This window comes from Dicentrarchus labrax, unplaced genomic scaffold (assembly GCF_905237075.1).
Source record: "Dicentrarchus labrax unplaced genomic scaffold, dlabrax2021, whole genome shotgun sequence".
Lineage (NCBI taxonomy): Eukaryota > Metazoa > Chordata > Actinopteri > Moronidae > Dicentrarchus > Dicentrarchus labrax.
In genome coordinates this window covers 6,906,546-6,932,253 of record NW_026136706.1, presented here as the reverse complement: position 1 = coordinate 6,932,253, position 25,708 = coordinate 6,906,546, and the positions used below count along the sequence as shown (strand labels likewise).

The following is a 25,708-nucleotide window of genomic DNA, read 5'->3' as shown; positions in this document are numbered from 1 at the left end:
ACCGACACATTCCTGTTTAAACACCGCACGTTTAATTTGATTTAGTTCATGTTAAATTGCAAGAGTGATTGTGTGACTGCAAACAGTGACGGTGACAAAGAGAAAAGATTGAGAGAGAGAGGCCAGGGCTTCATGCCATGGCACAGATGAGCTCATTGTTGAAACAGGGATTTCCACATTTCCATGTCAGTGTGCCCCGTGCCACGACACAGAGCTAAAAAACAAGAGGGGGAGAGGAAAGGGGCACACAGGGAAACACATACATACACCAGACTTCATGGTCCATGATGTATCTCATCCTACAGTGGAAACATTCAGCTAAGTTCCTGAAACTCTGGCCTATACAGTTTTGTCTCCACTTTATTGTTTTGTCGGAAACACACACACACACACACACACACACACACACACACACACACACACACACACACACACACACACACACACATCAATGTCCCCCTCCATTACAATGCAGTCCAGTACAAAAACACACCAGCGTGTGCAGTACACAAAAGTAGCCTTCACACATATTTTGCAAATGCAGCCAGGCATGCACAAAGTGGAATTGGCAGTCACATGAAAACACACAGCAAGGAACGACACACACACACACACACACACACACACACACACACACACACACACACACACACACACACATAGTGTCACACACCAACTCTACCTCTATTCTGTCAATAGGGCTAGGCCTGCACGGTTTCCATAGCAACCAGGCCCCTCCCTTTTGGCTTGCAGGGGAGGTGTTTTGAAAGTTCACCAGCGTGTTTGTGCGTGTGTGTGTGTGTGTGTGTGTGTGTGTGTGGACAGAGAAAGACAGACAGGGGCGTGGATGCTGAATCAACTCCAAGAAGTAAATCACCCAGCTTTCAGTCCCCTGCTGGAGGAAGTCACAGCAGCATCGCAGAGCTGGTGAAACTACAACTAAACCACTGTGTTTAGGTGAATTAGCCCATTAAAGCGGGACATCTGACCACCTGTGAACCATGGAAGAAGACGCGTCCCACGCCGAGCCCAGCAGCGTCTCCGGCAGCACCCACACCATCCCGCAGCAGCTGCCCGAAAACGCGCCCGAACTCATTATCCCGAGCCAGTCGTCCGCCCCGTCCTCCCCGACCCCGACCCCGACCAGCACCCTCTCCCGGCTGGGCTTAAGGAGTCCGACCAGCCCGACCGCGGTGTCCCCGGGTAGCCCCGTGGCAGGCGGCCAGGTGAGCGCCATCACCGTGGTGGCGCTTCTGGACAAACTGGTGAACATGCTGGAGGCGGTGCAGGACAACCAGCAGCGCATGGAGCAGAAGCAGGCCGACCTGGAGGGCGCCGTGCGGGTCGTGCAGGGGGACGTGACCCGCCTGTCCAAAACCCACGTTAGCACCTCCAACAGCGTCAGCAAGTTGCTCGAGCGCTCCCGCAAAGTTAGCGGGCACCTGAAGGACGTGAGGGAGCGCTTGGACAAACAGGCGGTCCAGGTGAAGAAGCTGGAGGCGAACCACAGCCACCTGCTGAAGAGGAACCATTTTAAAGTGCTGATCTTCCAGGTGAGCGGACATGAGTTATTATAGTGGAATATTTAAGGGCCACTCCACTGATTTAAGGTCAGTTTACTCAGCCCATTAAACAGCTGTATAATGTCTCATGGGGCTCTGGAGGGGAGATGTCATATTTCTGTAGCTAGTAGAAACCCACGTTACAAACTGGAGGTGTGGGAGGTTTGGAAAAAGTTAGTGTTTTGGAGGCAACTTGATGGCATCTAATGAAAGAAGCTATCAAGGTGCATTATGGGAAAATAGCATCCAGTGTTTTGGGATATCCCAACATCTGTCTCCAACTTTATAAAGTGCAACACTACATAGCTGGACTAAGCCTTTAAGGGTTTAGGCCCATAATATATTGTTCATTAAATATATATTTGCATCATGTATGCCTCATGAGGACTCGAGTGCGTGTGAGTGTGTGTGTGTGTGTGTGTGTGTGTGTGTGTGTGTGTGTGTGTGTCACATTTGCATTCATATTTGACTGCAGTGGGTGTGTTTGGATGCGAGCACATTGGTTGTGTGCCTGCTTGGCACAGACACGTGATATGCTGGAGGTGCACAGCACATTATTACATTTTCAACACTTCAGACTTGTTGAACAGGACTTAGGCAGCCTGTGGATCTCTGTTCACAAATAATGTACGGAGCTGTTTTCTTACTTTGGAATTATATTTCAAGCACACCTGTACTAGTACAAGTGTACATTGTACAAAATGTTGAATATAACCTTGTTTCTTAAGGTCTTAACACGTTTCATGCAAGGGTTTTCCCTCTTATGCCCTCTGTGCGTATGTGGTTGTGTGAGAGAAGAAGGGTGTGTCTGGGAATGGAGCTATAGAGGATAATGGAGGAGGGCTCAGACACTGACTTTGACTAGATCTGTTTACACCCCACAGTCATACTTCAGACAGACGGATGGCTTTTGGATGGATTTACCACTTTAAGTGTCATGTCACACCTGTGGGGGTAAAAGTCTATACTGACTCTAAAGTTTAAGTGATACACCCCCCCCCATCTATCACTTAAATAATAATAATAATTCTCTGTTTACAGAACGTGTAACTCCAACTTGCATTCTTGATGTGGAGATAAAAGCTGAGTTTATTTATCATGCGGTTGCCATGGAGGACGACAGCTGTCCCATACTATATTTGACGGATGCTTTTCCACTCAACCAAAAAACTTGGCGTGATCTCCAATTTTGCTTCGTGTTTGAATAAGTGCTTTTTTTTTTTTTTTTTTTTTTTTTTTTTTAAATGTGTGAGTGTGTATGGGTGCGTCTGAGCATGTGTGTACAAGTGTGTGCCCAGGCAGCGAAAGGGGGGCCATTGTTGACACAGTCAGAGCCACTGAGAGCTCTTAACCGCCGTTGTTATCTGGTTTCCCAGGTACTGAGGCTCTGTTGTTCAAATGCAACAGGTGCCAAGACCGTACCCTGCAAGGTGGCTCTGTGTGTCTGTGGGCAGGCCCCATGGATCGATTCGACTGAACGCCCGGTCATTTTTTATGTGCTAGAAGGGAGTGTCCTGTTGCTCTAGAGATAGTGAGAGTGGACAGTATTTGCTTGCTTCCTTTTGGCTTTTTCATGTTTTGTGTTTCCTGGCTGCAAATATCTATTCATTTTTCTCCCTCGTATGCTTCATGTGAATGTGTTTAACTAGCGTGTTTGTTATATTAACGTTATTAGAGCATGTAGGAGCGGACTTTAAAGTCTACTTTATGTATCCTGATGTTACAAGTGCTGATTTGACCTTTGCTCAGTTGAGTTTTTTTATCCTCTAATTCTAAGGCAAACTTAGAGCAGAGCATTTGTGGGTGGGTGTAGTAGAGCCAGGTATGATCCCAAGGTGTGTACAGCATGTGTGTGCGTGCAACTTGCCCATTGGATGTTATGCTGATGTGTTGGGTCAGGTGTATGCAGTTACAGAGCTGGTAAATGAGACTTGGCGTGCCTGAGGGGAGCGGGAAATAAAAGAACTAAGTGCAGCCCTTGTTCCTTCTCTTCCCTGAGCTTGTGTTGACTCTCTTCCGCGTCCATCACTTTCTGCCTCACCTCATCTCTTTTTCGCCTCCAGTATTGTGTGTTTTTCTTGATGTTCTCCATCTGGTGTAACTTTCGTGTCTGAAATCGTTTGGTCTCTCTCTCTCTCTTTTTTTTCAAACTCCAACTTACACGTGACTACGTTTTTTTTTTTCTCTTTGGTCAAGCCACCTGTTCTGATTCCCTGAACCTACAAGAAAGCACATGCTGTACGCCTCACGCTACTCTTTGATAAAGCACATTTGCAGCTCCACACCCAAGAGCCAAACTCCCTATACCAGCCCCGTAGCTGTTGGCCGAGGGGCCCTCCTCCTCCCCTCCCTGCTCAGCAAAATTGATCCAGAACACTCATCGCCCTGTACGTGCCAGCTGAGGTGGAAACACAGAGAGTTTCTGGGTAAACACCCACTGTTGCGTGGTGCAGGGATCTATATCAGCTCCAGGTTTTGGCTACTGTTGGTCAGAAATGACAGCGCTGTCTGCCGCTCCGCTGCGTTCCTGTGCATAACAGGGACTAATGAGGACTTAATTACCACTGCTTGGGCCTTGTTTGTTTGTTTTTGTGCACCAGGGCTTTTCCTGTCTTCACATGGCCCTTCCCTCTCTAGGCCTTTCTCTTATATACATACACACACACACACACACACACACACACACACACACACACACACACACACACACACACACACTGATGTACACAATTCCCAGCCAGTACAGTACAGAGTAGAAACAGCTACTTTTTGGAAACATCAAATGTTTAGTTGGATTTCAAGTAGCAGATATTTTCTTTTCCTATTATTTTTCACACATATTCATTTTAAAGCTCATTACCTGAGTGTTTAAATATCAATATCATCCCCCTAGAGAGCTTATAATCTTATTTATTTTCTTATTTATAACCTTTTTGCGTCCCAGTGGCATGCTGCGTATTTGGACTGTCATTTCCTGCGACAGACGTCATTTATTTCTGAGCAGATCTTAATCTCCCCATCTGTGTTTATTTCACAGTGGAATTCCATCACAACAAGCGAGTCAACCACAATGGCAAATTGAATTTGAACGCTGTGAGAATTTCATTTGTTCTCTCGCCTGATTCAGATTTTTACACTACCGGCGAGAAGGGAGTTGTGTGGCTCTCCCGGTGGGATGGGAAGAGGATGTTTGGTGATTGTCTGAGTTTTTTGGGATCCCTAATCGCAATGTGGCAGGGAGCTCTTACACTATCAAAGAACATTCGTATCACATTGCAAGGAAAGAGAAACATGCTCCCCGGCCAAACTAAACACAATGACTGCAACAAACTTTTTGTTGCTGTACGAGTTCTTGAAAACTTGATTCTTTTTCTCATTATTCAGTTATACATGTATTAAACAATACTCATGCTTTTTATAAACTTTTCAGTCTGTCGCCACATCCTGTCTCGTCATTCAGTACAGAAGATGCTCACAAAGGTTTAAAGGTTTTGAGTGACTGGCTTAACCTCAGTCATTGTGATTTTGTTGCCTCGCTGCATATTGTCATAGACATTTTACCAAAGGTTGTCACTCACTCTGAGCTTTCAGCGGCAGGAAGTAAAGGCTGTTTTTCCACACTCTGTTCATACTGTAAGGTGGAGGACAAACTGGTAATTCAGTTCCCGGCCTCGCCCCAAGCTCTTACCTCAAAGCTCAATACTCTTGAGTTAAATAAAAAAAAAAAAAAAAACGAGCATCTAATAAGTCAGTGGTGTCCAGCACTGTCAGATCCATTTGGGGTTCCCATATTGTGCATACAAATCAAATGTGACACAACTGGAGCTTCACTACAAGAGAAACTCTTTGAGCTGGACCCTAAAAGAAAGAGAGAGAGAGGGAGCAAGCTAGTTGAGGGTTTAACATGAACACTTAGCACTTGAACAATTCAACTAGCCTCATCCAGAACAATACATGCTCAGGAGTAATTATATATTTGAGTGTAATTATAGTGCACAAATTGCATGTGTTCACTGCAGATCTTCCATTATAAAACCCATGTCCACAGGTTGGAGCAGGCCACTGGCTGTAGGCTACAGCTGAGATGTGTTGTGTGCGTCCCTCGACCAGGTGATATATTGCACCGGCTTATAGCCCAAAGCAGTGCTGGCTGTTTCAGCGCGTTCAGACACCCTGGGCCTACACATCACCAAGATTTAACCCATAGAGACGTTTAAAGTAATAAGGTAGTTAACTGGATAGTTACTGTAGCATATAAAGCAGTTGCTGCTGCAGACAATTTGACAGAAATAGAAATCCAGAAACATTGAATAAAGAGAAAAATGAATAGAAGTTACATAGGATTGATGGATTGGTTTGTGCAGAGCCAGGCATGAGATGTGTTAGCTTTGTGCCTGACTGGAGGTTTTTGGGAGGCGGCTAGCTTTCAAAAAAAGAGGTGAAATATGCACTCCAGTAGCTCCAAGGGTGTCCTTTTTACATGTGGTGTCCACTGGTGAGCCTACATTCTTGGTTTTGTTTAGAGTTGACTTCAGTTGGAGTGAACACAGACTCAGACTCGGCTAGAAATGGAAGATATTGATGGTCAGTCTTGACCGTATCTGACTGCTTGTTAAAACCAAGCAGCAATCTCCATGGCAGGCAAATGAAGCCAACACGAACTCCAACGGCCACTTGAGGCCGGCTACATAAGTGATTCATCTCCATAAGGCCCCTTATTAGAATACATGACGTTTAAGCCTTAATGTTTTGTTAAGGCCTAATGTTACGCATTAAAAATAGCATGGATGCTTTGAGTAACCGGTGGATGCTGTCACAGGCGGCTGTTTGCAATAACCAGGCTTTTTTTGATTGGCCAGCGGAGTCCGAACTTAAAGATAGCAACATCTAGAGCCTTTGAGCTACACTTTGAGCTTCACCATTGCTCTTCAGAAACCTATGGACTCACACAGACTATGTCCATTTGTATTTATATGGTTAAAGTTTCTACGTTTCAAATTACCCATACTGAATACAACTTTGGATTCAGCTTTCTAGGATCTATCTGATTGCATAATAACAATTTAGACGGGTAGCTGGCAGCTGTGCTTTATTTGTTGAGTGTAAATGACTGACAGCTGTCGGTTGTGAGAATATCCCAGTTTAATTGGGATTAGAAGAGTTTGTAATATACCTTTTTTATGACAGATATTTTGACATGGAAAAGCACAGGTCTATTTCTATATAATTAACTACAACTGGCTCTGGTATTGTGCATGGTGGCTCACTGGAGTTGCTTATTGGGACACAAAATGAATTACTCATGTGCCTTTCAGTCAAAATGTCTTTGATAAAAAAGCCAATTATGCTTGGTAAAAATCTTTTTTGATACAATGTGGACCACTTATAAAAGACTGACATTTATAAAGAATATGGCAGTTGAAATATTTGTCAGAAATATAGTAATTAGATAGTTTCCACAAATCATACACCCTGTCAGTTCCTGTCATTACAACAAGAAGTTACTTGTATACATTTCGTCCCTCACAAATTAAATGTGTTGATTGATATTTTAAACATTTCTGGAAGAGTGCCGTTGGAATCTAAAGAGTAAAACTGGTCTCAGTGATAAAAGTCTGCGGCTGTGCAGCCTTTAAGGCGTGCTTTGTAAGCGAACAATGAGGTTTGTTTACAGCATGGCTTCTCGCTTTGTTATCATTCTCATTTTCCCTTTTGGGTTCATTCCTCAGATAATGCACTGGGTTTTCAGAAAGCAGAAAATAAAGAGGGGAGAAGCGCAAAGGGGAGATAAATATAGAGAGGAAAAACAATGGGCAGAAAGGGAAAAGACAAAGTGGCAAATGTGGTCTGTTTTTGTCTACTAATGATAATACCATAATAGTGAGTTTGGACAAGAGATTATACCTAAGTTTGCTTACTGTATTACTGTAAGACATGCATGTGAATGGGGAAGTATGACCTTAAATGCGTGCTCCTCTGCATGATGTCACATTCAGGTTTAACAAGTCTGCACAACTGTTTCAGTCTCTGTGGCAAATGCAATGTTGTAACTGCAGATTACTGGTGTGAAAGTCTAGTTTTAACAGCTTTAATAACTAGAAAAGTGAAGACAATGTTACAAAGTCGGGAACTAACCTCCACAACAGACTCATGTATGATTTGGCATGCTTATGTATTTTAAATAAAATTGTAATTTTCCATGAACTAACAACAAAATGGTGTACCAAGATAAATACAGGAGGCAGCCTTTAAGACTACCTTCATGCATATGACCTGTGATGCACTGCACTTCTTTGTCTGCGGAACCGCCAAGAGCACATACTTAGCATTGGTTTCATTGTACCCCAGGTATTGATAAGGTAATGACATTAAGCTCTTTTGCACACTTGCACTCACTTGCCCTTTTTCTTTCTGGCTCTCTCTTTTCTTTCACACTTGCACACAATGCCATGTTAGATGCAGATGGTGACTCATCGAAGGGATAGAGTTATCTAAATGGTTAAACAAACTGTGCCAAAGAAGCTCAAGGAACTAGTATGCAATCCAGCAAAATGAAACCAACTATCTTCTTTTGACTCCTCCCTTCTTTCACTGTCGTTAGACTTCAAAACTCTATCTACGTGTCTGCTCCTTCTTGGCTTTTCAAACTCCAGTGTCCATCCAATTCACTTGCCAAGGCCACAATAACCATTGCAGGAAAAGGGAAAACAATAGCCATGTTGGTTCTCAGTGTTCTTATTTCTCTGCTCTTAAATAAAACATAGAAAATAGCGCATGTGTTGAGATAACATGATGACTTCCTGGCTTCTCTGTGGACACTGCCCTCTGACCTCCATATGGGGGTAAACATTGTGACAATTGGTGGTAGCCTTATCAAAAATGCTCATGGTATCTCTGCACAGCCCTTATCAAACAATGGTTCTGATAGGCACACTGGGATTGTGCTGCAGCACTGTGTAAAGGGGAACCTTGGGAGGTTTCAACAAAAGAGCTAAAGGAGATTAATAGAGAACAAACTGGAGCAACAAGAAATAGACTGCGTTGTGGTGACACTGCAGAAGACATTCATCATTCATCATACATACAGAGAGAACCATGCAAGACAAGCAGGGGAAGTGCGGGTCTGGCGATGTGATCTGGTTGATGTCGAGGAAGTGTAGTAAGTGACAAGGAGCGCAATGGTCCAGTCAACCATGGGCGTATTATAATGAATACCATTCCATGTATGAAATTAATTATGAGCACATATAGCAGAATATGAAACATAGCATCATCCGAAGCGCACAGACTGCTATCCTGTGAATTATGGGTTGAGTGAACAGGTTTCTTCAGACATCATCATTTATGTCAGCAGGAATAATCGCCGCCTCTCTGGATTGCCACGGTCCTCATTCTACCAGCTCGTCAGCATGACATCGCGCCTGAATTGGTTATTGTGTTCTGTGGTTACGCAAGCTTGCAAGGCCAGTAAACAAGCCATGTTTTCTTTTGGTGAGGCAGATATGGGAGGGGTGTGGATGGGAAAGAATGCACTAACTTGTCATGCAAAGCTTCATGGGTATTAGGCCAGGAGGCATTACACAAAATTGTCATAAAGTTGCTGACGAGATATTTATGATACTTGGAATCATGATGTTTGTGCTTACTTGGTATGGTGTTGCGTTAAGAGTCTAACAGTTGTTAGATGTGGAATACTTCTATGTACACTCATTAGTGCAAGGCAGAGTGCAAAGTACAGTACACAGTGTGCGAGTTTATCATGTTACCCGGTTCCATGACAAATAGCAGAATTCCATTTCCTTTCCTTCCTTTCCTCCCTACTTCCTCTGTCCACAGATGGCTCTTCATGCACATTGGGATGGGGGTGGAGGGGGCGTGATGTTACGCAACAAGCTGGGTGGCTAGGTTTGAACTGTAGAAGAACTCAATGTAATGGGGAGGATGCAATCAAAACATATGCAGATGAAGGCAAATTTGGACAATGGATGAAGCTGTGTGTCTGAGTGCGTGAGAGGGTGCAGGGATTACAGTATAAGGGATAGTGTTCTGTTCGGACATTTTGAATAAAGGTAGGTTGTATTACAGACCTTGGATCAAGAGATCGTGAGAATCCATCTTTCCAGGCTTCAAGTTAATGCGTTTATGTCCAGACAACAGTAGCTCGGACCAATCAGCGTCCTTTGAGGAACTACTGGCAACTAATGGGTGTGGTTTAGACGTTAAAGTATTAGTTATATCAGAACTGGAGAGTATTTCTTCATTGAAAGAAGAGCTATGTCGTCTGGACGGAAAAGATTCTTTCACTATTCTCCTTGCTCACTTTGGCAAGAGTTTGACTACATCAGGTGGTTTGTTTATCTGATTGGTGGAAGTTAGCCAGTTATATAGAAAGTGAGAGTGCTTGCCCTTCTCTTAATTTGTGGGAGAAAATTAAGAGAAGAAAAAATGGGAACATTGAGAACCTTTTTATATCCAGAAGACAAATCTTGAAGTAGCATTCAGGTTATCTGCAATCTCCCTGTTTTAAACAAAGCCTCACACCTCTTTCATTTTACAACAGTATAATTGCAGTGGGCTTTACAATAGCAAATGCGTGCACGGTGTGTGTGTGTGTGTGTGTGTGTGTGTGTGTGTGTGTGTGTGTGTGTGTGTGTGTGGTGATGGTTTACCCACTCATTGGTGCAGTCCCCAGTGCCCCGGAGGCACCTGACTCACTGTGCCAACACACCTGTACTAACCTCGCCTGTTAGGATTAAGAAAACCTCCATTCCTCATCTGAAGGGCCAGGAAAACACACCTGTTTTTAAATTGCTAACACACACACACACACACACACACACACACACACACACACACACACACACACACACACACACACACACACATATATATTAAAGCACATAACTGACTTTATGCAAATCTGCAGTACAAACGTTTGAAGATACTGTGTTATCGTTTATATGCGGTTTATGAGTAGCTTTCTGTCTTGTTTTCTGTGTGCTTGTTGATTAGTAGATTTATGAGGTGTTTTTATTTTTTCTTCTGTGTGCGTATGTGTGTGTTTTGAACTCATGTATGTTATGTATAACATAATCAAGCTGGCCAGGAGTAATGTGAAGATATTACAAAGCAAGCTGATGATTGATGTTGGGAGGGAATATAATAGCAGTTTTATGGTATCGGTCTATGAAATGCACATACACAAGAGACATAAGTAGATGTAAGAGACATCATAACGCTAGGCAATAAAAAATAAAGGCCTAGTATTTGAACCGTGATAGAATCCTATCATATTGGATATATATGTTTTCATTAACTGTGTCCATGTGCAAATGCCTGCACACACAGACTCGCAAAAACAAAGAAGAGTGAATAGATGCAAAAGAAAAGGTATAGGATATCATTACACATACCTGTATGGTATAAACAGAGACACACACTCACAGTAATCTGAGCCCATTGGAGCTCTTTCAATCAGTGGCGACTCCGTCCTGCCCCGCCCTGATCTCTCTTTGTTTGACTAGAGCAGGAGACTCCAGTGAACAGACTTACATAAGCTCTGGTTTAGTAACACCTACTAGGACTTGCAATTAGATGGTAATTCTACCATGCAACTGTTAAATTAGATCTTGAACTCCATTACATAAATGCACAAAATATCTTTTGACCTTTAACGTACAGTTAACTTGCTGTCACACTAAATTAACTTTGTTTTTTGGTTTGCTCCAAATTTATTTCAATACTGTTTCATGTTGCCCTGTTCAATATCTTTAAAAGTCTGAAACAATGTCCTACATGGCTGCACACAAATACACACTGGCACATGGATACTTGAACACACATATCACATTCTCTAGTAGGTAATGAGTGCTTGCTTAGAGGGTACATTAATTAACTGGGTTCCCAAGAGAAAAGTGTCAGAATGTGAGGTCGCACACACACACACACACACACACACACACACACACACACACACACACACACACACACACAGGACAGACCTGGGTCAAATGGTATTTAGGAAAATGTTGTTTGTTCTAGCTTGCTTGCCAAGATGGTTGGGAGTTAAACTGGGGACACACTCATTTCACAGTATGTTTGGGTATTTATACAGTATTTTGTATTTGGTTAGCCAAACACATAAACAGCATTTTCACCAATAAAACCGAATAAAAGATGTATACAATAGCCGAATGAAGTTGAGGCTGGGGAAAGAACATGGGGATGAACACTTGAGACTCTTGCTGTGTGATTTATATAGTCACTCTTCAATTAAAATTGACAAGTTAAGCATTGGTGGTATTTATCACCATGGGTAGCGCATGACTCAATCAATACAACTATTTTTTTAAGCTGTGTTACTGCAGCAGGTCTAGTACAATATGTAGCAGGAGAGCTCAGTTTTCATTGGAGGGTTTTGTAGTTTCAGTTGCTACCTCCCACACACTCCAGTACCCACACTGATTATATCAAACATGTTTGAGCCAAATCAGAAAGTCTATGGCATGCCCAGACTGGAGCAGAAGTGTGAAGATTGAATCTTTACAAACCTTAACACCGCCAAACAGTCCGAGAAGATGAGTGTTTATTATCAGGGAATGATGTTCAGAAGAGGTCATATTGGCTGATTTTCGAATAGTCACTGGTCAGATTTTAGTAGGGTTAACCCTTAAGCTATCTCACCCTTCACGCTGATTAAAACTATTGACTCCTGACTATCTGATCTGATTTGAAATGTACACACAGAAAAGGGCGATAAGCATAAGATCTGGTATTGCTCTATCATCTAACGTGTCCAGCACAAGAGCTGTCGCCCAAACAGTTCCTGACTTTCTGATTTTGATTCTGCATGAACACGTTGAAATCCACACAGTCTCTGTGGGTGTGGCAGACCAACAGCAAATCAGGGCATCCAGATACTGGTGTTAAAGGTGTTACCTTTGTCTTCCCTACCCTTCAGTTTGATGGGGAAGACAAAAAAAAACAGGAAGAAGCTTGAAGTTGATGTTATGCTGTTAAGAACATGCTGACAGATTTATAAGAAATAACTTGGAGATACCACACATGCTTGGCACACACCTGAACTGTGAATCATGCATGCCTGTTTGAGATCAAGGCCAAAGGTATCAGGTGTCTACACGGTAGAAAAAACTGGAGGGGTTCTGCATGGCTTTTTACTTCTGAAGAGCTTTTTATACCTTAGTCAATTGTGCAGGTGTCTAAATGCAGCGCTGTGAACTGCCGTCGATCAGACTAGTAAAACTGCAGTTGAACATCATCACAAGTACTCATTTCACATTGCCTCAGATGTCCTGTGGATCAGAAAAGTTCACAAAATGATACAAAAGTTCTAGAAGAAGGTTTTGGGAAGAAGAGACACTGTGATACTTTCTTGTGATGTGTTAAATTCAGTGTAAATATGGTATCTTACACTATAAAACAATATTGATTACGTTGGACCGTTTAATCACTGCAAGAGTACTTCACTTTCCATTAGGGTTTTGTGTAGTTTACATCACATCTTATAGCCCTCTTTACAACATCATATCACAGATACTGTATCATCTTATCTCACACATTTGACCGACCGATAATAGCGTGTCGAAATTGGCTTGAATTAGCTAAAGTTAGCAGTTGACATATTGCAAGTAAAAACGCTGTCCTTTTACAGCAAAACACATTGGTGATGAGTGAAGAATGGACAAGAGGCAGAACTCTTCCAGACCATCTGGTTGGCCCAGTCCTTAAGTATGTGTTAATGACACACTGGGAAAAGTTGCATTGCACACTCAGCAATCATTCAGCAACCTAAAGGCATCCAGTCACTTTAAGTACTCCTATAAGGTCTTAAGAGCTGACTTGCATTCTTTGAAATGCCATCATACTTTAATGCAGAGTCATTCTTACAAGCACGGTGCACAGAAACAACAACTTAAAAGGTATGTCATTCCAACATGTAGTGAGGATGATGTCCGGGGTTACATTGGTGCTTGATATTGACATATCCTGAGGTTAAACATCTCTAATATTGAGCTGTTACTGCAAATACTTTAAATGCCATATTGTAGCCACAAAGCTCACATTCACAATTAACTAAAACCACCCACCCAAGTACTGTGCTACTGTAATCATTGCCATATCAGAAATGGCTTTATCCAAACTGTTCAGCAATGTGGGGGGTGTGTCGGCCTTGAATCAGTTCAGCTCAGCTGGTGATACTCCAAGCTGATATCGCTGGGAGGGTTTCTTTATGAGCATTTCAAATGTGTAGTGGAGTATGTCAACCACTGAAGCTGCACCTTCACTCTCCACTCACTCCTGGGTGTGAAAGGATGGGGGCAATGGGGGGTGGGAACTCTAGCTCATAAATCCCCAGTGTGTGCCCGCATGTGTGTGATTGCATGATTGTGCACAGATGGATAGGCAGCAAGGAAGAGGGAGGAGGAAGAGACTGTGGATAAACAAAGTGAAACTCCGAATATTGAACTTACTGCTCTCCATCTCACTCTGTTTATGGTGATTAATGTGTTCATGGCCAGTGGGTTAAAGGCAGAGACAGATACATAAATGTTTAAAAAAAAATGGAGAGAAATGTGTGACTCCTGCAGAGAAACGTGGAATTCCTCAGATGTCCTGAGGAGAAGACTGGGGAGGCATGCAGAGACTGGTTTCCTCAGTCCTCAGTAGGCAGACCAAACCAACATGTGTAGTGTGTGAGTGTATTAAACACAGACATCCATTTGCAATAGCCAAACCATGGCCAGAGGTGTACGTATTAACATGTTCAACATGGGAGGATTGGAAATACAGCTGAAATATCTTGACTTTGATCCTCATGGTCGAGACTTCCACAGAAGTCATCAGAACATTTAAAGCTTATCATAAAGAGCATTCCTTGTCAAACTAAACCCTGTTAACTGATCCAAATTACTTAACCCACCTTTTTCTTTCTGTTTCCCAATAGGAAGACAATGAGATCCCTTCCAGCGTGTTAGTCAAGGACTCCCTCAAGACCCCACAACCAAGCCAGTATGATGCAGAATCAACCCGGCCTACTCCATCTGTGACCGGCTCTATTGATGGTAGCCGTGCCCAAGAGGAGGGTCTTCAGACCATTAGCCTGTCTTCCGATGAGGATGATTATCTTGCAGAGCACCCTGATGGGGAAGAGATGCTGGATGTTGAGAACGCTGTGGGTTTGGGCACTTCCCGCACATTTGAGAGAAGGGCTGACAAGTTCAAGCGCTCCAGCCTGAAGAAGGTTGATAGCCTCAAGAAGGCCTTCTCGCGCCAGAGCATTGAAAAGAAGATGACCCAGATCTCCACCAAGATTGTGCCACCAGAGAAGCGTGAGAAAATCAAGAAGAGCCTCACCCCTAACCATCCTAAAAGCCCAACTGCCAAGAGCTCCTCTTTCAAGGTGTCTCCCATGACCTTTAATGTCAAGAAGGTCAGAGACGGGGAGGGCTCCCCACAAGATATGTGCTCACCTGGGGAAGAAGCCCATGTGGAGATTCCTGCACTGGGCAGCTTAGATGGCGATATTCCCTTAGCAGAGGTGCATACACAGGAAGGTGTTTTTGAGGAGATTCAGGAGATTCTGAATCCCTCCACCCCAGATAGCATGAAGGCAGAGCTGGCAATCAATGGAGAGGCACCAAGCATTGAGTGCGAGATCAATGGTGATCGTTGCGCTGGCCTGGCAGTTCCAGAGAATGATGATGTTGGCGAGGAGGAGGAGGAGGAAGAAGAGGAACAAGAAAAAGAGAAACACAAAAGCCCTGTTGAAACAGATACCCAGATTCCCACAGCAACTACTGCAACAATTGCTGTAGAGCAAGTGTCTTAATATGATTAGATTTTAGTGAGCATTGATTCTAGCTTCCTATTATTTCCTTTCTTCCCAAAGTTCCTACATTTATGAACACCCAGCAGACTCAAATTATCCCTCCATTGTAAACAGTTGTGTTCTTTCATAAAACACCCATGTACACTAGAAATATACTCTCGGTTTCTAAAGGTTGTCCATCCTTGAACCATTCCTGCAACACTTTGATTATCACCAGCATAGTCTAAAAACCTGGACACTAACTGCCTACGCAACTAGACTTCACAGTATCCCAGAATCAGAATTCAGTGCAAGTGCTTCCTAAACCCTGTAGCAGGGTTGTCCAAAGAAAGCAACATTGCAGCAATGCACCATAACTCACTCCCATCAACTGGTGCCCACCTCTTCAATAGCAGCACATCTCCAGGGCGCTGGGCCAACTATCTCTCTCCTGCTGTGTTTGTCTGTCTGTGGAGCTCTTTTCCTCACTGACAGATAGCCTCTTTGTTCTTTGTGGGGTTTGTGAAAAATAGTAAATCTTTGGCTATAGTGGTACTGCCCACAGCCTGTTGAGGCAGTGTGTTGCCAGGTTGTGCAAGAGTTGGAATGGGATATTTCTGGGTTTTCAGCGAAAAGGTCCTGGGTTGTTTTGTTGTGAACTACAGGTTGCTTACTGAATTGGACTGGACCTGTGCTGAAAAAGCCCAGATCTTAACTAATAGGTGACTATACTTTAGTAGTCCGAGTGGCGTTGTCTTGCCTCCTGTCCTTCACCTGAACTTGTCAGATTGTTTGTTACTTCTATAGTGAGCTCCAATTCATCATTAATGACCTAGTAATTTGTGACTGCCAATTGAGTCAGTAACAATAAACCTCCAGGCGCTGAAAATTAGAATAGATGTCATATGAAAATGTTCTTGATAATCGAACTAATTTTCGGAGCCCCTAAAGGGACATGGGGTGGGGGGGGGGGGGGGTGCGCACTAGATACTATGCTATCTTGTGAGCACTAGATACTATCTTGTGCGCACTAGATACCCAGTGTTGTGGCGAATCAACACGTCTCATTTCAATATTAAAATTAACCATGTGTTGATAGGTCACCACACGAAAATGTAACCAATGAAATTACTTATTTTGACACACGCCAACAAGTATTAAACTAACAAGGTAATGTGTCAAAAGGCGGACCGTTTTTGTTATTTTCTCAAAAGGAGGACAAATGAGTGTCCGGCTGCAGGACAGGGCATTTAAATGCGGACTGTAACAAAAAAGGTTACAGATTAATTTACATTTATTTTTTTGTTACAGACAAATTAGTTTAATACTCATTTGAATATTAAAATTAGCCATGTGTTGATTCGTCACAACATGGATCCGTTCCTATCTAGTGCACTAGATAGTATCTAGTGCGCACTAGATAGAACTAGAAAGTATATAGTGCACACAAGATACTATCTAGTGCTCACTAGATAAGGATCTAGTGCGCACAAGATAGGGATCTAGTGCGCACTAGAAACGTTTCTTTTCTTTTTTTCCCCCCACATGTCCCTTTAGGGGCTCCGTACTAATCAATACCATGAGAATGGTAAAAGATAAAATTGTTTGCAAGTACCATTTAACATGTTTGTGCTCAATCACAATGATGCAAATGAAGGACATCATTGCGAGTTAGAAGCTGCTCTAGATGGCGAGAAAAATAAGTGAGTGACTCAAAGAACAGGTTTTAACACTGACTAGCTTTCCCTTTTTGCAGCCCTTTGTCTTTCCTGCAGGGCAACTTTGTATGTTTATGTACAGGAATTATTATGTGAGGCACATTACTCTCTAGGAATTTACAGCTTATACACCATAAATTAGTAACTCTATGATTACTGCCTTGAGTGTGTGTACGTTATACAATAAATGTTGTATATGTGAATTTTTTTTCTATGAGTTACTATGTGATACTTGGGTGTTTGTAAGCCGTCTCTTTCTTTCAGGTATCCATAACTTGCATGGTGAAATGTTTACTCAGTTTCATGTGTTTAGACATAAACGCTATCTTATACATTTGCCAGGCCACCATCACTTATTACCCCCTCCTCCTATATACATGCACACACATACTCCTACAGTGCCTTCACCTTGCACATGCTGGTATCAGTAATTGCACTCCAGAAGGGATGGATTCCTATGTTTTTGTAGATAAGAGAGCGTTTAAAACAGGCCTGATTTTTTTTTCTCTCTCTCTCTCTTCTGAGGAATTCCTTGCAGCTATCACTGTATGGGGCATAATCAAGGTTTGATACCAACTACATAGAAACAGAGAAAGTTTTAAGTTCAAAGGAGCTGCAAATACATTCACAATCAACTTCATAATTTGAGGTCATGCCTGAAAGTTTCTATAAAGTGACCTTCCTCTTGTTGCACATTGTTAGTGCTTTCCCAGCCTAGGTTACAGCTGTCCAATGCCATGACTCCCCAAAAATAATTTAGCAAGTGATACCAGGTGCCAAGGATCCAGATACTAGAGAGGTCACAGAAGTGAATAAAGGCAGAGGACAGCATTCCTAGCTTTGACGGATGACTCCTGCTCAGCCCATTTTTCATGCTCTTGGCCTCCTTGTTGAGACCGTGCAAAAAGGGGAAGAAGCTCTCTGGAGCCACAGGTGTTCTGCCCGTGGAGGCTCCTGGGCATGAGCTTGTAGTGGAAGGGGGACAAGTGTGGGTGTTGCGAAGTGTTGGAAAGGACTTCAGTTGTTGGAAAGGATGATAAAGTTGCCTTGGGGTTATGCATATGTGCAGCCTGGCAGAAAGGTGTTAAAATTGTGAGAGTCTCAAATGCAATTGAGCTTGGGAACTGAAATATGTTGTGGGGGTATACATACTATAATTTAACCTATACCCCACTACATTCATTATCCTTCCTTTTTACATGAGGTAAAACAATGGATTTTTAACTTCTTTATGTCAAAATATAGTGCCCTAAATATTTTGGTGTCTTAACTATGCAAGACAATGACTTTATTGAGGTCTGGTGGAAACAGGAGAAAAGCCGTGCAAATGAAATAGCAGAAATATTTTCAACAGTAGTTGACTTTAAAGCCTTAAAGTCCTTCATGCCTTACAAAAATGAACATTTGTTCAATGGGATCTTTAATAAATAATTTGACATACATGATTTTAAATAACGTTACGTTAGCTGTGCTTAGTTATTCTGAAGATTTTCTTTCTTTTTAATTCTTTTTTGTATAAATCATCTTACTGAAAAGGGATTGAATACTAGGCTCGTGTACCTTCTGAGTACAGTAGAGGTTCAAATGTGACTGCCTTTGAGGTATTTTCTGCTTATTCGTGCAAATGTCTGCTGATTTTAAACATGTAAAAGGCCTATCTAGATTTGTGTATGTGTGTAAAAGTCTGTTTTTATTTGTCGTGAAATCAAACTGTTAAATTTTGGATAATATATGAGAAATTATTTTTGTTGGAAAGTTGAAACTCCACGTATACTACAGCGTTGTCAGGTAGTGTTTAACATCATCTTTGTTCATACAGAGTTTTTACTTTCATGGCCATTTAGTTAATCACTTAAACCAAAGACATTTCCATCACAGAAAAAAAGATTCCCTGCCACTTGTGTGTTTAAATGTACTCCTGACACTCGTTTCAAGCATCTTGTAAACATGCAGGCATTTCCTTTTTAAAAAATGTAGTATTGTATACATCAATAAAGATTTTATAACATTCAAGTTTCGTGTGTGGTGTCTATTTGCAGTATGTCAGGTTAAATAAATGTCACTGCACATGAATTAGATAATAGTAGTTAATGTTCTGTGCGTCATTCCTGTTGTGAGCCCAGTGACTCGCCTGCCTGACCTTTAGTGCCCAAGGAAACACATAGTTAACGTTTTGGTGTGCTTATGCCACTGCCAGTTTGGAGATAACTGTAGGTCACAGCATTGTAATCTAGTGAACCAAAATGTAGGCAACAGGGTAGTGGAGGATTAACCTGGGTGGAGGGAGTGGTTCGATATATCAGCCCTGCTTTGCATAGCACAGTTTGTGAATTGAGAGTGGTCTATATAATCAAGATCAAATGTGTTGGGATCAGAGCCGCAATAAAGAGTTTCACCCACATTTGATCACATACCCTAGCATTATCTATCCATCCAAACAGCTTTAGTGTTAATTTCCCATTATTTGATGTGTCTGGCTTTTAGATTTCTGCCTTCACCTCCACCCCTTTCCAATGCAGGTGGGTGGAATTTCATTTTAGTGCTATTAAAAGCTGAAAAACACTTTAAAAAAAGTTTCTGAGAAATACTTAAAACACACCTTAAACTGTTTTTATTGGACTTTCTAGAACTTTCTACATTAGAAACGGTCCCTATTTGTTCTGGCATGATCTGTGGCGTATCCAGACCAACAGGACACGTTTCCATTCACCTCCATTGTATTTGGGCAGTGGCAGAAATCTCAGGTAGTTTGCATTTACGACCAAGGAGTAACGTTAATTTGGCCATGAATATTAAAACTGTCTGCAAGTATGTTACAAAGAAACACACACAAAAGTGAAAAAGACGACTATTAAAGAAAGTGCCAGCCACATGAAGGACACACAGGGAGTCGAAACTGAGAAAGGCAAGACACGATGTTGTAAAAAGGTAAGGACGTTTGTTCCACATCCAGACAAAATGACCAAAAGACATAACAACATAGTAGTGTCGAGGTCTTGTGTGTGTTTAAGTAACATATTGTAACGTTATTCGTTGCATTTATCGAGTTATTTCAAAGTGTTGCCGTAAAAATACCTCCACGGAGGGTTTTTAAATCAACTTCCGTGGGTGAGCCGAGGTGTTTCTATGGTGTTTGTCTCCCTCCCGTGTCCGAACCCGCGCTAACACCCACCTTGTGCTTCTTCTACTACACGGTCTATCGTCATTACCGGCGGCACAGCTACAACAAGCTACCAAACAAAACCATACAAATATTTCTTCGAGTCATTTTCTGAAGCACCAGGATAAATACACCCTGAATGAACGCGTTGGTTATATCATTAAAACGAGTCTTCGTGATATATAGAGTTTGTACAGTCACGGTGGCCGAGAGGTTAAGGCGTTGGACTCGAAATCCAATGGGGTTTCCCCGCACAGGTTCGAATCCTGTTCGTGACGATTTTTGTTTTGTTTAGTTACGAAACATGCTTTAGACAACACAGCAAATCAAATTCAATGGATTTATAATAAGTGATATAAAGCTGTGGCGTACTATCATCGTATTAATAATTATTTATTAATAATTAATACTCCTATTACTGTGACTACATACATTTGGTGTTAAAATAATAATAGTACAATTAGTTATAACAAATAATGTGACATAATCTTAACCGTCGTTAGTTTCATCGTTGACACTGAACTCTCACATACGTGGTCTTATATTCTCGCGTTGTTTGTAGGTGGAATTCATTTGGTACCAACCAACTACTTTATTTATTTTCTGTAAACAGGTCAGCACGTTGTTCGCTTACAGTTGTGACTGCATTGTGTGTAGAAATAGACGTCCGATAATTGTCGTTATCTGTCGACTCGACTGTATAACAGCACACAAAAAGAAATTTCTCCGTGTATACCCCTTCCCTATACAGAATAATGGAACTGACCCAGTTAAATAAAAGTGACCGGCAGTACTCGCTGACGTAGTTTTTGGGGCATTGTTGAAGCAAGGGGAAAGCGTGTAGTCAACAGCTTGTACAGATTTTAAATAGCGGTTTTTTAGGGGGGGCTTTAGTATTGTTTAGGCATAAATAACCAGGACACTTAACACAAGGTTTTTCGAACAACTGCAACGTTGTAGGGGCCACATTTAGATACAGACACACTAGTCTTAAAACAAAGCATTTGGCCAGACTGCGCGCTAGTAAAGCTAACCAGCAGTTCCTTTTACTCACCAAGGACTCACCAACGGTCGATTTAAAAAAAAAAAAAAAACGTTACATTAACGTTAACTGGAGTTCTGTTACATGGTCGAGGGAGATAACCGTTAATAACGGTTACCTCCAAACAGTTCGCAACACAGACAGTTTCTCTGATCTGGCGTAACTTACAGCCAGTGGAGGAAAACTAAAACAAATAACATTTTAACTCGCGATTCTGGACCTGTCGGCCTGTTAATACTATTTTATTTTATATCGACATTGTGTGCTAAACCGTTCAGTGCCTACTGGCATCATTAAGAGTGGTTTTTTTTTTTTTTTACACCCCCACACGTTAATTTAACGTTATGTGAAGAATGAAGCTGCCGTTATGGCGACACACAGCAGAGACTCATATCCTGACATTAAAACGAGGTAGCTAACGTTTTAGCCAAGTGCTAGCTGTGTTTGCTGTTGAAGAGGCCAGTTAATGGTCGTCTTTCGGCTCTTTTATTCAAGTGTCAGTTAATGGTACTTGGCGTGAGTGTAGTCGACTGTCTGAGTAGTCGACCCTTTGTGTTTATAAACAGTTACGATAACGTTACGGTGTGTTTTTTTTTTTAAGTTGTAGTGGTTACTTAGCATCCGGCTAACGGGCTAATTGGTTAGCTATCGGAGCTAACGCTAACGTTGTGGCTACCCATTACAGAGTAGCGACATCCAGCGCTTACTGCTGCTGAGTTTAAGTCACAGGATCGGTCATTTGTTTTTCTACGAGGCTAATAATGGCAGCCCCAACAACCGAGGCCGTGTTCTTGATAAAGGATGTGAAGCCCGGGTCGAAAAACCTGAATATCGTATTCATCGTATTGGAAATAGGTAAGTTAAGTTAGTTGGACCGTGACTGTAAAAGCGTCTAACTCCATACCATCAACTCGTGTTTCTTTAAGGGGCCATAACCTTACATATTACAGTCCAAATTGACCGTGAACAGGGGTTATGATTTAACTACTTATACCGAACTTGCTTTTGTTCCTTTAGGACGAGTAACCAAAACGAAAGATGGTCATGAGGTTCGCTCCTGCAAGGTGGCAGACAAGAGCGGGAGCATTGCTATCTCTGTGTGGGACGAGCTCGGCAGCCTTATTCAGCCAGGGGACATCATCAAGTTGACCAGAGGGTAGGACTGTTCCCAAGCTGATGACACACTTACTGACAAAGCAACACACACACACACATTCATTTGACATGTGGTTTTATACCTGACCAACTTTGTCTTAAATTTGTTATCACAAAGTTTAACAAACTCTTTTCTGTGTTAGCTATGCATCCATATGGAAAGGCTGCCTGACCCTTTACACTGGACGAGGAGGGGATCTACAGAAGATTGGAGAGTGAGTAGCAGGCCAAAGATTTATTTATACTTGACAATATTAAAGTTATTGTCCCTGTTTGAATCCTGGTTGACATCTTCTCACACAGCATCAAACCAAGAGACGGACAGGGGGACATTTGTCAGTAACATGTTGGTTTTATCCAGTGAGCAGCCTCCTGTAGAGAATAAACTTTCAATGTTTTTCTTAAAAGAAAAACCTATTAACCCACCTATTAGACAGTTGCAGACTGTTCCATACTTTCATCCCAACCAAAGACAGAATTTCTGAGGTTTGAATGTTACGCTGACCCACGGCTTTTGTTTCCACAGGTTCTGCATGGTGTATTCAGAAGTGCCCAACTTCAGTGAACCAAACCCAGAGCTGCTATCCCAAGGAAACCAGCAAAACAAGTCTGTGAGTAGCCATGCACAGAATGGATCAGAATATTCTCATAAAGGAAAATCCGCCCAAATGATGCTGAACAACACACCTCTGTTTAATGACCTATCTTAGACTTCTTTATTGGATCACTTTGCATGCTAAATAAGTCCTCAGTCCAGCCTAATAACAATGGTGGTAGGGTCTTTTTAAAGGTGACATTCTCTTCCACTAACAGGGTAAATCAGACCAGAATCAGAGGGGGAATTCTCCGCCCAATCAGAATTCAGGTACACCTGCTCCACCAGGTCAGTATATTTCCCTTAATGCAAATAAGCACTGCTCTACCAGTCGCTCACTTACACGACACAGCAGAGTTGTGCATGTTCTGTAGAATAGTACAAAGTAGTGGTGTCAGTACAGATAGGACTAGATTGTTTGTATTTAATCTGTACTACAATAAAAAATTCTTTCAATCTAGTAAACGTTTGTTTGCATACATACAATAACTTTTTGACTCAACAGATCTGATTAAATGAAGTGAAAATATGACAAAGGTATTATGGTGCTTTTTTTTTTTTTTTTTTTTTTTTTTGCTTACCTAAATTTAAACTGAGACATCTCTTGACATCCTTAATGTGTTTGGACAATAGGAGGCACAATAGGCCTTTTTTTCACAGCAGACATTTTGACTTGCCATAGTAGGAAATGTAACATCAACAATGGTTCTTTTTTATTTTTTTAAAGTGTGCCAGTAATTCATAACGGTGTGACAGCGGGCTGGCATGCACCTAAGCAGTTAAATGGAATTCAGCCATCATAAATTATCAATCACACCTGTGCTTTCCCTGTTGTGACAAGTCAAAACATCATATGGGAAGAAGGTCTATGAAGGGATGAAATGTCTCAAAGGACCAGCGTGTGGGGATGTAATGACTGACTTGTCTTTCTCACCCCACAGGTAATGGTGCCATGCCGCCATTTGCCAACAACAATAACAACAACCCACCACCTGGTGCATCCCGCGACCCTGCGTTCGGGAGCATTGGGCGACCCAACGGCCGGTCACCTGGAAACGGTGCACCCCCAGCTACTGCTGCAGGAGCCCCAGCAGCCGCAAAGTCTTCAGTTACCATTAGCAACGGCAGGGACCCACGGCGTGCCAAAAGATGAAATTGGGGTTACGGGGGATCATGTGGGAAGACTATGGACCTCCCAATTTCCCCCTGCCCCCCTTTTTTCTTTTCTTTTTTTTAAAAACGTCTTTCCCCCTTTCTCGTCACATCTTATATTGGCTTTCAAAATACTGAAATAAATTAGGGACTACTTGCATCGTTTTTATACAGGCTAACATAGTCAAATGTGTCGTTTGTCATGCGTAGTAGCGCTCTCAGTAAGCAGCACAGTGTGATTGTGATATACCACTTGATGCACTAGCGGGACTTCTTATATAGTTGAGCCTTGGTGGTTGAGTTGTGTTCAGCCTTCTCAGCCCCACACCCTTATCCTCTAAATCTCACTGAAAATTGCCAGTTCTCTGCCAGTGTTACCCCCCCCCTACACTGTCCTAACCCCCTTCCCTATTTTCTTTCAAACTATACACCCTACTTGAACACTTGATGCACTTTCTTCTCTTAATTTATGTCTGGGCAAGGTTGCCTGTCATTTAAATCAGGAAATCATCTTCTGCTTTTTTTTTTTTTTTTTTTTTTTTTTTTTGTGTCGTGGAAAAAGGCCTTAAGTTGGTGAAAATGAGTTCTTGGACTGAATGCACAAGCAAAATTCAAAGGGTCTTCTCTCTCTTAACCAAACTGTATCCGAAGTGACTCTGTGACAGGAAAGGTGTTAGTTTTGAATTTTTAATGGTAGATTGAGACTGTTTTTTTTTCATACATGTTTTTCTTGTTTGCCATCAATTGTACCTTGATCAAGGTGGGACCACTTAAATACTGGCAAAACGGTTCACCGAATAAATTTTACAGTAATTCTGCTGCCACATTTGTTTTTTGTAGTTATTGTTAATGTCAGTAAAATATTTGTCCAGTTTGTTATACTGCACTTCAAAATGTTTAGAATGGCCTTGCATACTAATATGGCTAGAATTAAATATATTTAACAGTACCACAATCAAACCCCTACACAAGAGCAGTAGAAAGGGGCCCATAAGCCCTCCAAGTGACCACTTGGGGCCTGGCATGGTTTAAAATGACACTGCCATCTTTAGATCACCATGCTATCACTAACAGATTTAAAGTGGGCCTCCCATTAAATATCATGTGCTTCTTTTTTAACTCTACAGCATCACCAAGTGGCTTCAAAAATAAACTACATGTACTATATGTGCTGTATTTGAGCAGCGTGCACCTTCTACCTATTTAGAAAAAAAGGGATAAAATCACAGTTAAGTTGAAGTGGAGGAACATTGTTTTTTTTATTTAACTTCCTTTCTCTGAGTTTTTCTTTACAAAACGAAAGCCTATTTCTATTATATGCATTGCATTCATTCCACTTTGAAGCAATGCATTGCTTACATCAAAACCCTGTTTCTTCATATCCTTTGTTGCACCAAGCACTTATGACCTCTGGATGTTGACGTGACCAATCTCACTTTCGATGCACTTGCACTTCATTTTCAGTGTGTCCAAACACAAAGAGCGGGTAGAGATGC

General features: G+C 41.9%; 2 protein-coding genes and 1 non-coding gene across 3 annotated transcripts; all 3 read left to right on the top strand.

Moving 5' to 3' along the window:
- The first annotated feature begins 811 nt into the window (after nucleotides 1-811).
- cavin2a (caveolae associated protein 2a) lies at nucleotides 812-19,121 on the top strand. The gene is made up of 2 exons (XM_051405005.1): nucleotides 812-1,553; nucleotides 14,527-19,121. Exons 1-2 carry the CDS (start codon nucleotides 1,002-1,004, stop codon nucleotides 15,409-15,411), a joined length of 1,437 nt encoding a protein of 478 aa, XP_051260965.1. The 5' UTR covers nucleotides 812-1,001; the 3' UTR covers nucleotides 15,412-19,121.
- Nucleotides 19,122-20,464: 1,343 nt separating this feature from the next.
- On the top strand, nucleotides 20,465-20,546 carry trnas-cga (transfer RNA serine (anticodon CGA)). The gene has a single exon. It is a non-coding gene; the product is annotated as a tRNA-Ser (tRNA).
- Nucleotides 20,547-21,069: 523 nt separating this feature from the next.
- Nucleotides 21,070-25,036, top strand: nabp1a (nucleic acid binding protein 1a). The gene is made up of 6 exons (XM_051404233.1): nucleotides 21,070-22,165; nucleotides 22,328-22,466; nucleotides 22,609-22,680; nucleotides 22,992-23,076; nucleotides 23,279-23,348; nucleotides 24,002-25,036. The coding sequence occupies exons 1-6, from the start codon at nucleotides 22,072-22,074 to the stop codon at nucleotides 24,211-24,213; spliced, it is 672 nt and encodes a 223-aa protein (XP_051260193.1). The 5' UTR covers nucleotides 21,070-22,071; the 3' UTR covers nucleotides 24,214-25,036.
- The last annotated feature ends 672 nt before the right edge of the window (nucleotides 25,037-25,708 follow it).

Bases quoted from the DNA above. Each gene is read 5' to 3' on its own strand.
- nabp1a (XM_051404233.1), top strand. From the start codon at position 22,072: ATGGCAGCCCCAACAACCGAGGCCGTGTTCTTGATAAAGGATGTGAAG. The intron at 22,166-22,327 runs GTAAGTTAAGTT...TTGTTCCTTTAG, and splicing joins ATTCATCGTATTGGAAATAG to GACGAGTAACCAAAACGAAA. The intron at 22,681-22,991 runs GTGAGTAGCAGG...TTGTTTCCACAG, and splicing joins GATCTACAGAAGATTGGAGA to GTTCTGCATGGTGTATTCAG.
- cavin2a (XM_051405005.1), top strand. From the start codon at position 1,002: ATGGAAGAAGACGCGTCCCACGCCGAGCCCAGCAGCGTCTCCGGCAGC. The intron at 1,554-14,526 runs GTGAGCGGACAT...GTTTCCCAATAG, and splicing joins TTAAAGTGCTGATCTTCCAG to GAAGACAATGAGATCCCTTC.